This window comes from Anser brachyrhynchus (assembly GCF_964034855.1).
Source record: "Anser brachyrhynchus genome assembly, chromosome: Z".
Taxonomy (NCBI): Eukaryota; Metazoa; Chordata; class Aves; order Anseriformes; family Anatidae; genus Anser; species Anser brachyrhynchus.
The window spans coordinates 25,330,627-25,346,824 of NC_137697.1; the positions used below are offsets into that span (position 1 = coordinate 25,330,627).

General features: G+C 40.5%; 2 protein-coding genes and 1 long non-coding RNA gene across 5 annotated transcripts in view; 1 reads left to right on the top strand and 2 right to left on the bottom strand.

Annotated features, from left to right (window-relative positions):
• Positions 1 to 12,230, bottom strand: part of PLGRKT (plasminogen receptor with a C-terminal lysine) — a 27,412-nt gene extending 15,182 nt beyond the window's left edge. Inside the window, exons 1-2 of one of the 2 annotated variants that reach the window (XM_080574467.1) lie at positions 12,047 to 12,230; positions 11,742 to 11,828 (exon numbers count right to left, since the gene is read on the bottom strand). In XM_080574467.1, coding sequence (XP_080430593.1) covers positions 11,742 to 11,822 — 81 coding nt within the window. In that variant the 5' untranslated portion in view covers positions 11,823 to 11,828; positions 12,047 to 12,230. Of the gene's footprint in view, positions 1 to 11,741; positions 11,829 to 12,002 lie in introns of both variants that reach the window. The other variant, XM_080574468.1, reaches the window with a different exon arrangement.
• Positions 1,222 to 11,473, bottom strand: LOC308185848. Its single transcript, XR_013943790.1, has 2 exons — positions 2,313 to 11,473; positions 1,222 to 2,136 (listed from the first exon to the last, which is right to left on the bottom strand). It is a non-coding gene; the product is annotated as an uncharacterized lncRNA (long non-coding RNA).
• The window catches only part of CD274 (CD274 molecule), a 19,708-nt gene continuing 15,141 nt past the window's right edge, over positions 11,632 to 16,198 (top strand). Inside the window, exons 1-2 of one of the 2 annotated variants that reach the window (XM_080574459.1) lie at positions 11,632 to 11,853; positions 13,592 to 13,930. The gene's annotated coding sequence lies outside the window, so the exon portion shown is untranslated. Of the gene's footprint in view, positions 11,854 to 13,591; positions 13,931 to 15,941; positions 16,125 to 16,198 lie in introns of those variants that run through there. The other variant, XM_080574458.1, reaches the window with a different exon arrangement.

Genomic DNA, 16,198 nt, shown 5'->3' on the forward strand with positions numbered 1-16,198 from the left:
TAATTCCAAACAAAATGGCTTTTTTTTTCTTGTGAGACAGATTGCTCTAATCTTCCTCAACACAGATATCATTCATCTTGTTCTGTTCCATTTGATGCACGCAAACTAATAAGGATATAGAATTGTTACCAGAGAACATTTATTTCCTGAATTAAGCCCAGATCACCTAGAGGGCAAAACAATTTTTCTAATGCTTCAAGACAAATGCATTAGAAATGCCATAAATGCTACTAGTATCTTGTCAATAGAAAACAAATGTAGCTACTTCCCACCCCAAAGGGAAAAGGATGGTAGTAGTCAAGAAAGGGAAAGTTTGCTTACATTTTACTTCGCAGGGAAGAAAGGGAACAATTGTTTTTATTGTAATAGAACTTAAAAAAAATTATAATCCTTTAGACCAATTCTCAGTGAAAACTTTAGAGTGGAAAAAGGCTAAGGAACTAAAAAAAATGGCAGAAAATTACTCCGTATCTAAAACATTAAGAAAAATTAAATTTTTCAGGTATCATCATCGTGATAAGTCATTTTTAACTAACAAAGATAAATTGGCAAATCTGCAGATAGAAAGAACGTCATCACACAAAGTTGCATTAGTCACAGGAAGGAGTCTATATAAAGACACCTATGCAGAAGCACATCTCAGTTCTCTTCCTTTTTTTGATTAATGAAAGTGATAAAGCATAAGGAGTTTTATTGTTCAGAAGCTTGACAGCATTTTAACACGGGGGGGTTGGACTATATGATATTTAAGGGTCCCCTCCAACCCAAACCATTCCATTATTAGCCATTTTAATTCCTGCTAAGAGCCAAAACATAGTTACATGTGTGCCTTTTAAAAGCCACCTTATTTTATCATCAGCTGATAAACCATCCACAGTATGTTGAATAACCATCCACAGTATGTTGACTAACAGGTTAATTGAATTTATTAAGAAAAAAAGAACACAACACTATACTTCACCTTCAAATAAAACAGACAGCAGTTCCCCCTGCCCCTTCTGATACTCCTCTTTTGCATTCATACTTTTAGCTCATTGCTCAAATATGATAGGAGTAAGCTTTAAGTTTGTCCTAGGCTAAGAACATGTGTAACATACAGGTCCCTACCAAGAATAAAACAATAGGCTTATTAGGTCAATTCATTTTACCTGTCTAAGTTGAAAAACTCTTAGTCTACCACATAAAGGACAGACATGAATGTTTTCTCCTTTCCACAGTTGGTTTTTTTTTTTTCCTCCTCTGGTGTTTTATTTAATATTTTGCACTTTTGCATAAGAAGAATGACTAAAACAGAATGGGACCCAATGTCTAGTTTGTCCTAAAACTTCTAATGACGTATGTTGTAACAGCTTCTTTAGACTCTTAATGCATTTTGTATTGAACTGAAATAAAAATCGTGCATATTAAGACCTACACCTCAAATACAAATTCTTTCCCAGTTTAAAACTACCTGAGCAGAGGGGAAACAGGAGAGATCATTGAGCTGCCTGATAAATAAGTCAGGACTTGCTCATCTCTCCCTCACAAAATGCTCAGTATCTGCACTAGTAAAGGAAGTTGAGAAAAAAGTTATATATTTATATACCTTAAGAACAGTATATTCCATTATTCAATTCAAATCTCACAAAAGCAATAACTTAAGAAAGGTGCATATATATAAATATAAAAACATTATTTTTCGTGGACCTCAGCAGGCTGGAGGGTTGCGCCGAGAGGAACCTCATGAAGTTCAACAAGGACAAGTGCAGGGTCCTGCACCTAGGGAGAAATAACCCCAAGCGCCAGTACAGGCTGGGGGCTGACCTGCTGGAAAGCAGCTCTGCAGAGAGGGACCTGGGCGTCCTGGTGGACAGCAGGCTGACCATGAGCCAGCACTGTGCCCTGGTGTCCAAGAAGGCCAATGGGATCTTGGGGTGCATTAGGAAGAGTGTTGCCAGCAGGTCAAGGGAGGTGATCCTGCTCCTCTACTCTGCCCTGGTGAGGCCTCACCTGGAGTGCTGTGTCCGGTTTGGGGCTCCCCAGTACAAGAGGGACATGGAGCTACTGGAGTGAGTCCAGAGGAGGGCTACAAAGATGACTAGAAGACTGGAGCACCTGTTGCATGAGGATAGGCTGAGAGAGCTGGGCCTGTTTAGCCTGGAAAAGAGAAGACCGAGGGGAGACCTCATCATTGTGTACAAATTTATGAGGGGAGGGTATCAAGAGGATGGAGCCAGTCTCTTTTCAGTTGCGCACAGCGAGAGGATGAGAAGCAACAGGCACAAACTGAAGCACAGGAGGTTCTGGATGAATATGAGGGGGCATTTCTTTACCGTGAGGGTGACAGAGCACTGGCACAGGTTGCCCAGAGAGGTTGTGGAGTCTCCTTCTCTGGAGATACTCAAAACTCGCCTGGATGCCCTCCTCTGCAATGTGCTCTAGGTGATCCTGCTCAGCAAGGGGGTTGGACTGGGTGATCTTCAGAGGTCCCTTCCAACCTCGGTCATTCTGTGATTCTGTGATTCATAAATACACAGATAAAAACGCTGCTTGTATTTATCTATGCTGAACAAGCAATCCAAACAATCTCATTTCACTTGAACAAATGTTTAAAAAAGGTGCCTCTTTCACTATATACTGTCACGAACTTCACCACTGAAACTTCTGCTTCTTGAAAAGTAAATGGATGGAAAATAAGGTCTCTAGAAAGTCACATTTGAATATGGGAGGGGTTAAAATAAAAACACCACCACATACATGCTTTAAATACGTAACAGATGTGTTTATAGCATCATCCAAATATAATTTTTCCAAAATTTCCCCATAGGTCCTTTCGTATTTCTACCACCATTCTCTGAACTTTTCACAGCTTGTCTGCTTATTAAAAGAAGCATTAAAATCTTTTTTTCCCAGCAAAGTCATCAGCCGTGAAAACTTAGTAATTTTAACTCCTGGTTAATAAATCCACAATGACATTTGCTTTTTCTGAAAATTTGTGTTGTTGACGCAGTTTATATATATATTTATATATCAGTATATTATACAGTATATAATATACAGCTCTTTATTTAAGCTCCCGGAGTCTAATCACTTATACCTGATTCATTTATTTAACTTTTCCTTCCTGGATGTAATGCTCCAGACTAGCATTCATTCTATTCCATTTCCTATTATTTCAGGCATTTTGCAGTTCATCATGACAACCTGAATTCTAAACCAATCCTCCAATCTACAATTTTATGCAATGAGTATTTCACTGAATGATGGCCCGATTTTATTTTGAGAAACTGCTGAGTGTCTGGATATAAATTCAAATATTCTGGTCCTCTTCCATCACTTCTTATAATAGGCCTGACTTTATCTATTTATTTACTTTACTATTAATACTACTTTAATTCAGAAAAAAATGCAATGTCATTTGGTCTTAAGACATGGTCTATCAAGAAGCTTCCTATATAGGGTACAGGTATACTTTCATTTCCTATTTAAGGATGAAATGTTGAACATGAACTGTTGAGAAAACTGCCTCATTCCTTTCATTTATTGCCACTCAATGCAAATTTCTTAAGAAAACACAACCATGGCTGGAAAGTAATGGAGTCACATTGTCTTTTACCTCCAGCCAAGTGCTGACAGCTTAGAGTGAAGAAAATATGTGATATAAAGTTACATGTTTCTATGCTTCTGCTGATTTGTTGTCAGTTTTTCCACATACAAATATCGTTGCCGTGTTTCTTTTGGAATATCAGATCACGATCTAATGAAATTAACATTTACACATTCATGCTATAGTGAAATAATGTCCCAAAGTGTATTCTTATGAGACTAACAGCATTATAGCTGTTTACACACACAGAAAGCAACCAGCAGGATTTTCACTTCTAGCTATGTATGTGCCATAGCTCACACATTCAGTGTACAACGCACGCACCTCTCTCTGTAGGCAAGAACTGAAGGACATCTGAGAGTCTTTTTCAGAAGTAAGTATCTTGTGATCTGTAACTCAATGAACTATGTTATTTCTGTAGGTACAGAACTGGCAAGAGTCTGGTATGTTTTTCACACTTCTGAGTTATGTCCAGAAGAACAGTTCAGTTACAGAACTACCTACTACATTTTTTTTTCATCTTTAAAAATTCAGAATATGCATCATTGCATTGGAGGATGCGTTTACCTAATAGTGCTTTAAATTATCTGCCCAGCTAGTTAACAATTTTAATAACTAGAAAAAATGGTTTGTTTATAATGTCACTATTTCCCTGTTTAACTTTGCAATACTTCCAAATCTTCAAAGGAGCTGTTAATATAAAGCATGGAAAAAAAAAGAAAAAGAACATCAATATATCAGATTAAATACAGAACTGCAGGAGAGCTTCAGTAACACTGGCTGGCCTACATTACAATAGGATTAGAACAGAATACTGTAGTCTTCCAAAGGCTTTAAATGAACTTATGTTGTTCAGGACCCCAAAAGGTGGAAAAGATTTTTGAAAGACTGTATCAGCCTCTCTTTTGTTTTTCAAAAGATACATTGTCACTGCATTGTCAGAACTGGATTATCTACCCCCCACGTTTCCAGCTTTACTTGATATTGGCATTTTTTTTCCTCCACAAAGTATGGAATATTTTCCATGCCCACACAGGCAACATACAGGGAAAAAGTTTAATAACTATAACTTCCCAAAACTAACTGCTATGAAAGCAGATCTGTGGCTGTTTCGTGGCTATCCAAGATTACCTGGGGAGAAGAATGCACTTTACAATCTGACATAATAAAATAGGGAGAAGGGATGGCAGAAGAAGGGGAGTGAGACTATCCAGAGATTCATATTGCAGACAGGAGGTTATAATCAAACATTTTTATTATGGGTAAATACAAGATTTGTCAGAAGTATATTATTTCCCTAGCCTGTTTATTATCTCAAAGGTTATGTGGCTCCCATCAAAGATTAATTTGGAGGATTATCTCTGACTCCTGAATGCAATTAAGCTTTCCCACAGAGAAAACTATATCCTTTTGTCTGATAAGGAATTCTCTTGCTAGAAAAGAAAAACAACAAAACTGAACCAAAGAAAACTCCAAATCACTTTGAACTGCTCCCCCCCCAATATAAACAAACAAAATGTAAGTTACAGAAACACTGATAAGCCCTAAGCACTACCTAGCCTCCTCTTTCCAGCACCTTCAGAGATTTTTCCTTTCGCCTTTATTACTTTCTTCTAAAACTTAGATTTTTCAAGCCCTCCAGTCTTCCACTCTTATCAGGCTGATCTGCCCCTGAAGGACTGCCAGAGCCAACCTGCTGTAACATTAAAACAAAACGTTTATAGTAAATTGTATTTAAATAATGGTTGTAGCTTTTTACTGCAATTGCCAATTTTGACAAATTAATATATGTGCTACAGCTGGACACATAATACAGAGCAGTGCTGGGAAACTTAACTGTTAATATAGCAATATGTATTATACAGGTCTCATAATTATGTTTTTATTTTCAAATTTTATAGTATCACTTTCTATTTTAAACTTTTATAATTGTTGTAATTTATATTTTAGAATTAAAACAATTGTATTTCAAAATATAAGGAGGTTGTACAATTCTTCTTCAAGAAAATGATTCCCACAGAAACTAGATTTTTGCTTAGTTTTTGCTGGGCGGGCAACCTGGCATGCAGGGCATGCTGAAGCTTTAATTCTGAATTCCTTTTCTTACAATGCTATCTCTGTATCGGTATCACATATACCTGGAAGTCTACCTAATACACCGTTAAAAGTTAGGCCAGTCAGAGCTCATTTCAACAGACTGCAGAACCGTGCATGTGGTACTCAAGAAGAGAGCAGACATCAATTTTCAGTCTGGCAAGAAGCAGACGTGAGGAAATACTTCCTCACAGGATACACAAAATACAGTGGGCCACAGCCTAAGCCTTCTTCAACAGTGGCCAGAGCATCACAGAGTAACTCAAGTCAGAAGAGAGCTCAGCAGGTTCTGCTCAGAACAGTATTAGCTGTATGATCAGACCAGGCTGCTGAGGGCATTGTTCAGGGAGGTCTTGAAAACCTCCAATGATGCAGGTGGCACAGGTTCTCTCGGCTTTTGCTCCACTGCTGGGCTGTCCATGTGGGGAAAAAGGTCTCTCCTTACATTCATAGTCTCCCCAGCCTTGTTTCACTTTATGCCCACTGTCTCTCACCCTCCTTTGAACAGCCACTGTGCACACCACTGTGAACAGCCCGGCTCTGTTTCCTTGATAGCCTCCTAAAAGTTACTGGTGGGGCTGTTGTTAGATCCTGTACACCAGAAATGAACCCTCCTACTGATCAAATCAGTCCAGCTCACTGGACCACCTCCTAAGAAGTGCTCCAGACCTGGGCCACCCTGATGGTCCTGTGCTGAGCGTTCTCCTTGTCAGCTACATTTTTCCTAGGGGGAGGTGTGGAAAAGACAAAAACTGGACTCAGTATTTAAATGCATTTAACAAAGTACTGAATAGAAGCTGACAGCCATTTTGTTTCCCCCCAACTTTCTGGCTACACTAGTATTTGTATCAAGCCCTCATTGCTGCCCCTTTGGATTCCCCCTGCAGCCAAAGCAGACTGCAGGCTTATGCTCCAGTCTCTGTCTTCCAGGGTTCCCTTGGCCTTCTCCGCGGAGCTGCTCCCATTAGCACCCAGCTTATATTGTTGCCTGGCCAGGGACAGGACTCCGCATTTGTCCTCACAAAATTTCATCAGGATCCTGTCAGCCCTTTCCTCCCAACTGTCCTTGTTTTTCTGAATATCAACCATGCCCTTGAGTGTACATCATCTCCTCCATGGCACTGACAGAAATGTTAGTCAGGTCCCAGGACAGACCCTGTCAGTACCTAACTTGTTACCAGCCTCCAGGTAGACTACAGTTCACTAATTAAAATCCTCCTAACCTACCATCCAGCAATTACTTTTTACAGATGTTGCTGTCCACTCACCCAGACTGAACGGTTGGGACTTGGATACTGTGGGAGATAGTGCTGAAAGCCTTGCTAAAGCCAAGGTAAATGATGCTGCTCTCCTACCCTCCACAACTTGAGTGATTTCATCAGAAAAGGCAGTCGAGCTAGCCAGGTATAATATACCCTTATCAGTAAACCCACGCTGACTATTCCCAGTCATTACCTTCTCCTTGTGTACCGATCCCTATTCCAAGACAAGCTGCTCCATGATTTCCCATGACACCAAAGGCCATCTGACCTGCAGTTCCCAGATCACCCTTCAGCCTTCTTAGAAAGTAAGAGTTTACTTTCGCTAGTAACCAGGGACCTCTTCTGATCTCCACGACCTTTCAAAGATTATAGAAAGCAATCTTTCTGTGACATTGGTCAGCTTGCACAGCACCTTTGGGTGCAGCCTGTCAGGTCCCACGGACTTTTGCGTACTGAGTAAGCATTCCCTGTCTCCATTCTCACCTACTGCTGATACTTCCTTTCCTCCTTGAACTCTTGTCATGAACTGCAGAAGCTGAACGGGCCTTGTTCAACAACGAGGCCTGCAAGACCACAACAACAAAGCACCTCAGCCTTATTTGTGTCTGCTGCAACTAATCTGCCTGTCACATTCAATGTGCCCACACCTTCCTTCCTCAGCATTTTACTGCAAAAGTAGTGGTTGAAGCTCCTCTTATTACCCTTTGATATCCCTCAAAAGCAGCAACTTTAGATGAGTTAGACCATCCCTACATACCTAGAGTTCTGTTTTTGTAGGTGGTTCCTACCTCCAGCTTACACATATGCCCCCAGAAGGGCATAAACTAAAAGCTAAGACTAGGTGGGTGGGTGGGTGACACAGAGAGGGAGTGGCATAATATTGAGTTGATGGGGTTTCATTCAAAACAAAATAAAGCCTTTTGGATTCCTCTATGCAAGGGAAAGTTTAACAAAAAATTCACAGGAGAGCTTAAGGTATTCCCTGAATTAAGAGCTTTTAATATACATTTAAAATCTCTTTCACAAATCAACATAAAAATATTCCTCTGTAGTGCAAAATAAATTTAGTAAGCTTTGCTCTGCACAGTCTAGGAATCAAGTTCATTAACAGTAAGAGATTCAGTTTAAAATTTTCATATGTACTGTGCCACAACCTTCTACCATCATTTTGCTTCTTATTACTCTAAATATCACTATATAGTGTACAAGTTTTCTTATACTTTTTAAAAATTGTTTGAAGATAACGTACTTAAGATTATGCACTAATCATACTTAAGCTGGTCTTATCACAATTAAGTCTTCAGCAAGCTTCAGCAAAGTATGTGAATTCAGAGTTTCCTATTTCAAAACCCATTTGATGGTTAAGGAATGTCACTGTCTACAAACACCAAATAAAAAAAGTTATATTTAAAGTGTTCCAACCTGTGCTGAGGAATGTATAATCAACTACAAATACTGCTGCACTCCTAGCTGTCAGTTTCAAAATGTCTTTTTTCTGTGGTTGCTTTGTACATGTGAAAATAGCTTCATAATTTAACTAGTTATTTCAATTACTTTTTGAGGGTATACATTTTTGTTGTCAAAAAATGGCATAGGACAAATATCTAATAGAACAGGAAGTACGGAACATAGTTCTTCAAAGAAAGAAATAAAGAATGTACCTCATTTTGTGTTAAGAGCACTCACCAAGCTCATGACAATAAATACTCCAATATACATGCCCTGAGATTTGGAACCTCCTCTTATGCACTCAACCACGTTAAAAGCATTTAGCAAGGCCATGTGATAGGCTTGAGCTGTAGATCTGATATATTAGGTGTTTAGAGAGAATTTTGCAAGTTACACTTTAAGGAACAGGCTTATGATAAAAATGAAGTCTCAACAAACTTCTATCACAAACAGTTTTCTCTTGATAGAGACTGGTATTTCTTTCTGGAGCCACACCAAGACACAATACAAACAACTGGTAAGTCCTTCAACATCAAGGCAACCTGACAGTCTGGCTTTTATTTTTTTTTCCCCAGAAGCATACGATAAAATTTACAAGGCCACAATCACTTATTTTTGCAGAGTTACCCCAAAAAGTGTGTAAGGGAGAAATGTGCACATGACTTTATGATACATTTTAACATTCTCCTACTTGAACGTAGTCAAGCTGTTTTGGGTGTTCAGCACACCAGACTGACTCTAAAATCGACCAGATTTAGGATGCACTAAGGCTTGTGATTTGGAGAGTTCTTTGTCAAATTCTATCATGTTACTCACCTTCCTGTATTAATGACTAAGCAGCTTTTTTTTTATTATTCTCTCCATTTGGAAGAGAGCATATGCTTTTTTTTTTTTTTAATCCAATTGTTCCTTCATGGAGATTCACAGCACAGAATTCCCGTTCCAAACAATTTACAGGAATTTTATGACTCTGATGACATGCAAGGAACACATACACAAGAAGCCTTTGCAGATTCTGTTTCACCAGCACCCGCTGTGTTTTTTTCTCCACGTCAACCCGATGACTTGAATAGTTCATTCCTGAGCAATGACGCACCATCACTGTTATTATGTAGGGTATTCTGTGACAGTTTTTGGCGACTTCCTGATCCACCCCAGCTGTCTTTGAGTAAGAATAGTGTCCCTTCCCCCCAACACTGTAATCACAGGGCTCTCCAAAGTACATTCAGAAACTGAAAAGCTCCATGAGGTTCTGACCCCACATCTTGCTTTTGGACAGTTTCACATTTAAAACAAACAAGTATTTTTGAACCTCTCATAGCAAATATATCATATTCCTTGAAGTGAAAGCTTCTATTTTATTAAGAAACACGAAGGTTTTCAGAGGAAGATGGGAGAACTGACAGCATTCAAATCCAAATACATGAGAGAATATCTAATGTTTTAAGGTAACCTATTTCATGCTGGTCCTAACACGACTTAACTTCTCTGCGAATTCCTAGCTAAAATTTCTGTCTAAAAGTAAATATATCAGGATACACCGTTTTCCACACACAGCCTGAAAGCAGTTTGTCTAACACTGGACTCCAGAGAGACCACAGGTTTTACTCACACTGTACTCACATATGCAAAAAACAAATGGCAGTCTTCTCTTCTTCCTCCCTAAGCTCAGAGCAGAACTACTTTTTTCCATCCCTTTTGACACAACATTTAGTTCTCCCCTTGAGCCCACTGCATCATTTGCACCTGACATAACTGACCGTTTCATGCATTTGTAATAGGTGCAGGTTTTCTAACATGGACTATGTGTTCAGGCATTCTTGCTGTTAGAAAGAAACCTACTACGTTGCCTAATGGTATTTTCAAAAAGATGAAATGCTGCACAGAGAGAATTCCTAAAGAGTGACTTGCAAAGATTTTGTGTGTGATCATGAAAGGGATTTTTTTTCGTAACTCTCCTAAGAGAAAGAAGTTGATTTTTGATGTTAGTCTGAACATTTGGGCTAGAACTAGAGTTGTTAGTCACCTGGGGTCAAAAGGCCAAATAGTGTTTGCCAAAGACCCCAACACCTTACAAAAGCTAGACTGAATTCAAGTTGTTTTCTCAACTCTATTTTTCATTCTGCACAGCAGAGAAGCAGATCACGAAACAAGCCTCCACTTCATCATCATTCTCTGAAACTAAACACATTCCCACCATTTGGATTTCCAAAAGCTTCAGGAGTGGAAGGACCTACCTCTGTATGAAAAAAAAAAAAAAAAAACAGCCCCAAACCATACACACAAATCTTGCAGTTGCATCTGAGAAAACTATAATCCAGCACAGACAAAAGTGATTTTTGCAAATCTTGCAAAAAGTCAGTTATCTAGTATTTTGTTATACTATTTTTTTATGCTTTCTTTCCTAGCCACATTTCTAGTGTCACTTCCAGAGTTCAGTTTAAATGCAACCTTACAAAACCTACGATCAGCATGTACCTCAGCAGCTTTGAAAACTGGTATGCCACCTACTGACAATTTAATGAATAGAAAATTCAACCATCACTACTTTAAACATTTTAAATTTACCTGCATTCAACTTAAAAGCAAAACTAAAGCGACAAACTCTACTTAAGTCTACTTGGATGGCACTACTAATACTGTAGTCTAGTACAGGAACAAGCTACAGAGCACAAATTCTGGCAACAAATCACAAAGCTGTAACTTCAGCTACATTGTACCATCTATTCAGCTTAGCTTTCTGAACCTTCGTCCAACTGTTTTTCCTTCTCTTTTTCACCTGACATTTTACTATTTTATGAAAAGGAGTAAGTGATCCCCTAATCCCTATTTACTTTCTGGTTTCTAGAACAAATGAAAATCCACATAGTGGCTTCCCAGTAATGTGGAATAACTGCAGCTACTGAACCCAGAGAGAGCTGTTTGAGTTTGTATAGTGTGAGAATTGAAGCATAATTTATTCGCATATTTTAGAAGAATAGTATCTGTGTTTTATTAACCATGCTGTTGCTGATTTGGTTTAACATGTACGCATAGCTTTACAATGGAGTAGTTCAGTTGGGCTTCAGGGGTCTGTTCAGGGGAAGTTTCCAAACCTGCACTTTTAAGGTCTGGCTACCGTGGTTTCTACCTCTGCAACTTGTTAACACAGACTTCCAGAAAGTTATGAGATCCAGGGCTGTGGTGCTTCACGCACCTGAATCGGCTGTGGCAGACGAACACATCTGAATTAGCTGACTTTAAAGAGAGCACCTTAAACTCCGGAAGGAGGGCAATGCCCAACGCCTGAAGCCCCCAGCCCAGCCTCTGAGCGGTGACCTTCGTGGGCACCAAAGGCGTGTGTGCTTTACCTGCAGCCGCGAGTTCATAAGCATAAACTCCTGCTGAGCTTTCAGGTTTTCGTTCATGGACTTGGAGAAGACGAACCCCATGTTGTCCTGGAGCGCAGAAGAGACAATGCAGGTGAGACCTAGCACGGGGGGGAAACCTCTGACCCCACCGGGCCTGACCCTACCCGTGGCTCCCGGCCGCCCCGCCCGGCGCCGTGCCGGGCACCGGGACCCATCCCGCCCCGCCCGCCCCTCGCTGGGGGCCGGCCCCGCCGCCCGTACCCGGGGAGGCCTCCGCGGGCCCGGCCGGGCCCCGCCCCGCTCACCTCGCGGGGAAGGCGCCGGTCGTCCCCGGGCCGCGCCGCCGAGCCGCCGGAGGTCAGCGCCCGCCGCCCCCGCCCTCTGCGGCCGCCGATTGGCCGCCGGAGCCGGGCGGGCCGCGGCGCTGGGCCGGGCTGCGCCGCCTGAGCGGGGCTGGGCCGCGGCTCGGCGGCTGATGGCCGCCGCGGGCGGAGCGGGGCGGCCGCCTTCCGTAGCGGGCTTCAAGTGAACGCCCCGCGTCTTACAGCGGGTGGCAGAAAAAAGGGCGGCCGCTATCGGCCTCAGCCGGTGGGGCGGACACCTGCGTCCTCTCCTCCCCTCCCCTTCCCTTCCCTCACTTTAATCTATAGAAACACTCCAGGGGAACCTCCCGGACCTTGTCCCTTCATTAAGCACACCCGCACGCCGTGGCAGGACCGCAGCTCAGGTGTGACCTGTCCAGGTGCAAAGCGCGAGCTACACGTAGGCTTCTGGTCGTACTCTGCCTTTCGTAAAGTACCAGAATGTTTTCAAGGCATCGTCAACCACAATTAAAGGCTGACTTTCAAATCCAAATAAGTGAAATTTTCATAATTTAAAAAAGTGTAGAGGTAAAACATGTGCCCTGCCAATAAGGTTTTACACAGTGATAGAAATACTGGATAGGATCCCCAGGACTCTTCTTTCAGAACTGAAGAGTATCTCATTAAGGAGTCTAACACCGGTCTGTTGGACTGTGCAGCACCTCAAACTCAACCTCACAGAGACTTTTAGGGAGACTTTGAAGGTCTGGCTGTTCAAAGTCTTAGACAATCTTGTATAGGGCCTGCTTTTACCATGAAAGCTTGGACCAGGTAATCTCCACCGTCCTGTCTAACCTGGACTTTCCTATGAATCTGATTCTGTGTAGTGACTGTCATTTTAAAATTCTCGCATCTGCTAATGTCTTAACCTGACAATGATTCTTGCTGTCAGTATTCGTATGTTTTCTAAATACATATATTTTGCAAGTTTTTTTTTTTTAAATGTCTGAGAAGAAGGCATCTTTTTCTCACAGGATTATTTTTTGTGTTATCTCCATGATGACCCTCCTTTAATTTTTTAATGGCAAAGCAAAAATAGGAGAAAGATAAAGAAGAAAAATATTTATTTTTTCTAATATGAAAAATTACTTAACATTTTTACTTCGGGTCTTTCTAAAAACTTGCAGGTACCCTTTTTGTGCTATCTTGAAAATGCCTCTGAAAATGTTTGATCTCTTGAACATACACAGTTTGTGAGGAGATACAGCCATTAAAAAGGTGATGGTAGGATGTATTTTCAACTCACAATGTTTGGCAGAGTAGTCCACCTAATTCACAAAGTCATTTTACAGTATAGAATAAGTCTGTTGATTTAACTGCTTATAGGTGTGAACACTTGTAAGGATGAAGATCTACAGCACAAGATTCTGCATACACCCTTGAAAGCGAGGTTTTTTACCAAAAGCTAATAATTATACGGGAGTGGTTGTAGTGCTCACTTGAACAAAAATGCTTACCTGATTTTTTTTTTTTTTCCTAAAATGCTAGGTGCCAGTCTTAGGAAAGGAATTCTACATCGAAAACTCCTGTTATGGCAGACTTCACTGAGACTTCACTATATACGTGCATAAGGTTGTACCGAGATTCAAAACGTTCTCAGACATAAAGATAGAGGCCCACCTCGGCATGAGCAGGAGACTACAGCCTCCAAGTGAAGAGGAAGGTGGCACCAACTCTCTGAGGTCGTGCTTACTGTGCTGCAGCGATATCGGGGAGAAATTTCCTGCTATACTCCAGCTCCACGCAAGATGGCAGTCCTCCCCTTGCAAGGCAGAGACAGATACCTCTTTCACAGGGCCTCAATCATGGTTGAGGGGTCTCTCACTGGTAAATTTCAGAGAATGCCAATTTCCCTCCAAGCAGTTTACCAAAAATGTCATCCACCCCCACTCACCGACCCCCTTTCAGCCAAGAAAACCATTTCAGTCTGTCCATATTTCTTCTTTTCCTGAGCAGACTGATATTCCAGTGTGCAGTAAACCACTGTGCTGCAATTATGGTAGACCTCTGTATTGCAAAGGTCTGGTTTCTGTGGAGGAGGTAACGTGATGAGGCAGCACCTTTCAATTTCCCAGAATAAAGAATAGGGAGAAACTGTAGCTGCATGCTAGAGAAATGGGGCTAGTTTCTGAAGAAAGGGTTGAAGATTGAAGAAGTGGAGAGAAAGAAGACTAGTTTTGAAAGAGGCATACAGAGCCACTGTGGTTTATGCATGTGGAGGGGAGGCAGGTTTGAGCTACGCCAGACTCCAGTTGCTGGAGAGGAGCCCATATGCAACATAGACAGCGGCTCCTGCCTTCCCTTACTGACACCTGCTTGCTGCTCCAGAAACAAGCTGAGCAATTTCACTGATACTGTGAATATTCATGGTACCCTATGAATTCATGGGATCAGTGTGGGACATGTTCTGTCCTATTTCTCACCTTCCACCTCCCTAAGGCACATTGCTCACAGGAAATCATAAACACTCTGAAGAGCCACAATCAAATCCAGAATCTCTATCCTGCTGGGCTGATTGATAACCTGTCTACCGCTCCATCACTGCCTTGGTACTACTGTGCTTCAAAAGCAAAATCAGGGAGCCGGAGATTGGGTCAAAGTGATGCTGCCGAGTCTACTTTGGTACTGTGCCTTATTTATGCACATCATCAGCCAAGAAAAATTGTCCTGTGGATCACAGCAGTATAAAACCTATGTTTAAGCAAAGGCTCTTGTTCAAATGCTCCAGGCTATGGCCTGTTGATAACCAGTTTAACATACAAATGCAATTTTAATTTTGACTTCCATGTAAATTAGCAGCAGTAATAATTTGGAAATACTTGCTTTAGGGCCAAAGCAGATGGATTAATGCAACACACTCCTAAAGCCATAGCTGGGCCAAATTCACCCAGATGATTTGTCTCTGTTACTCCATTATTCCATTAAAGTCACTGGAACTACACCATGGATGAAACATATTTAATTTTCTCCTCTGATTTGTTATCTGCCCTAAATTACATGAGGAATAAAATACTTCTGACCAGATATAAAGGGGAAATAATTGTTACTTGTGCCAATTTAGATGTTCATTGGATAAATTAAATGTGATTTTTGCATGACATGAAAGAAAAGGAGCCTAAACAATACAAAACAAAACAAACAAAACCAGATGAAATGATGGAAAGAAAGCAAGCATGTTTTCTCTTATCTTTGTATGTAGTGCAGTGGGAAGAATCTATTAGAATTTTACTGTAATAATTTGTAAAACAATTTCGACTTCATAAACAAAATTAAGAAGTAATCAAATCACGCTAGAGATAGCCTGTGGTATAAATATTTGAAAAGGAGATTTGTGTCTGCGTCAGTCTGCTTAATTAATTTCATTTCAGGGTAACTAAAAATGTACTGACTGCAAACATGAATGACTGTAATACTTTTTTTAATCCCATGGTAATTAATTCTTTGGCTTGTGGGAGTTGCTTATTTCTCTTTTGGGAAGGATTGTTCAGCAAAAAATCCAGATTTTTACTATCTTAGGTTAATGAAAAAAAATATTTCAGTCCTTGAAGATTTTTTTGTTTTCCTATTATGGTTTGTCTTTTGAGAAAAGGAAGTAAATGAATGTATATAGATACATGAACTTTGAAAATCCAAGCATGTACACAGACTGAATATAAACCTTTGGCTTTGACACAGCAATTTTTTTGTTCGCAATAAGGGAAGTCCCAGTGTTATCTAATCCTCTAAGTTAATTTATCAGCTAGTAATGTTGCACTTAAACGAGAAGCTTCCTCTTCATTCTGGGAATGTTTTCATAGTCATTTTTTGTTCTGACTGGAAAGAGACTTCTCAGACCTGTCTGCTTTTGTGTAGCTTTATTTTTAGGTACAGTACCTATCTCTTTAAGTACTTTTAAATATGCCATTTAACGATGTATTTATTACTAAGCAATTTTAAATGTATGAAAATATTAGATTAATTAGTTACACTAGTTACCTCCATGACCGGCACCAATCTGGACTGAAAGGACAAAACTGAATGGGTAAATATGATTCCAATTCCTCAAATTCCTGATCTTTTAAATCAAAATCCAAATTTCATTGTTAATTTAGGTGG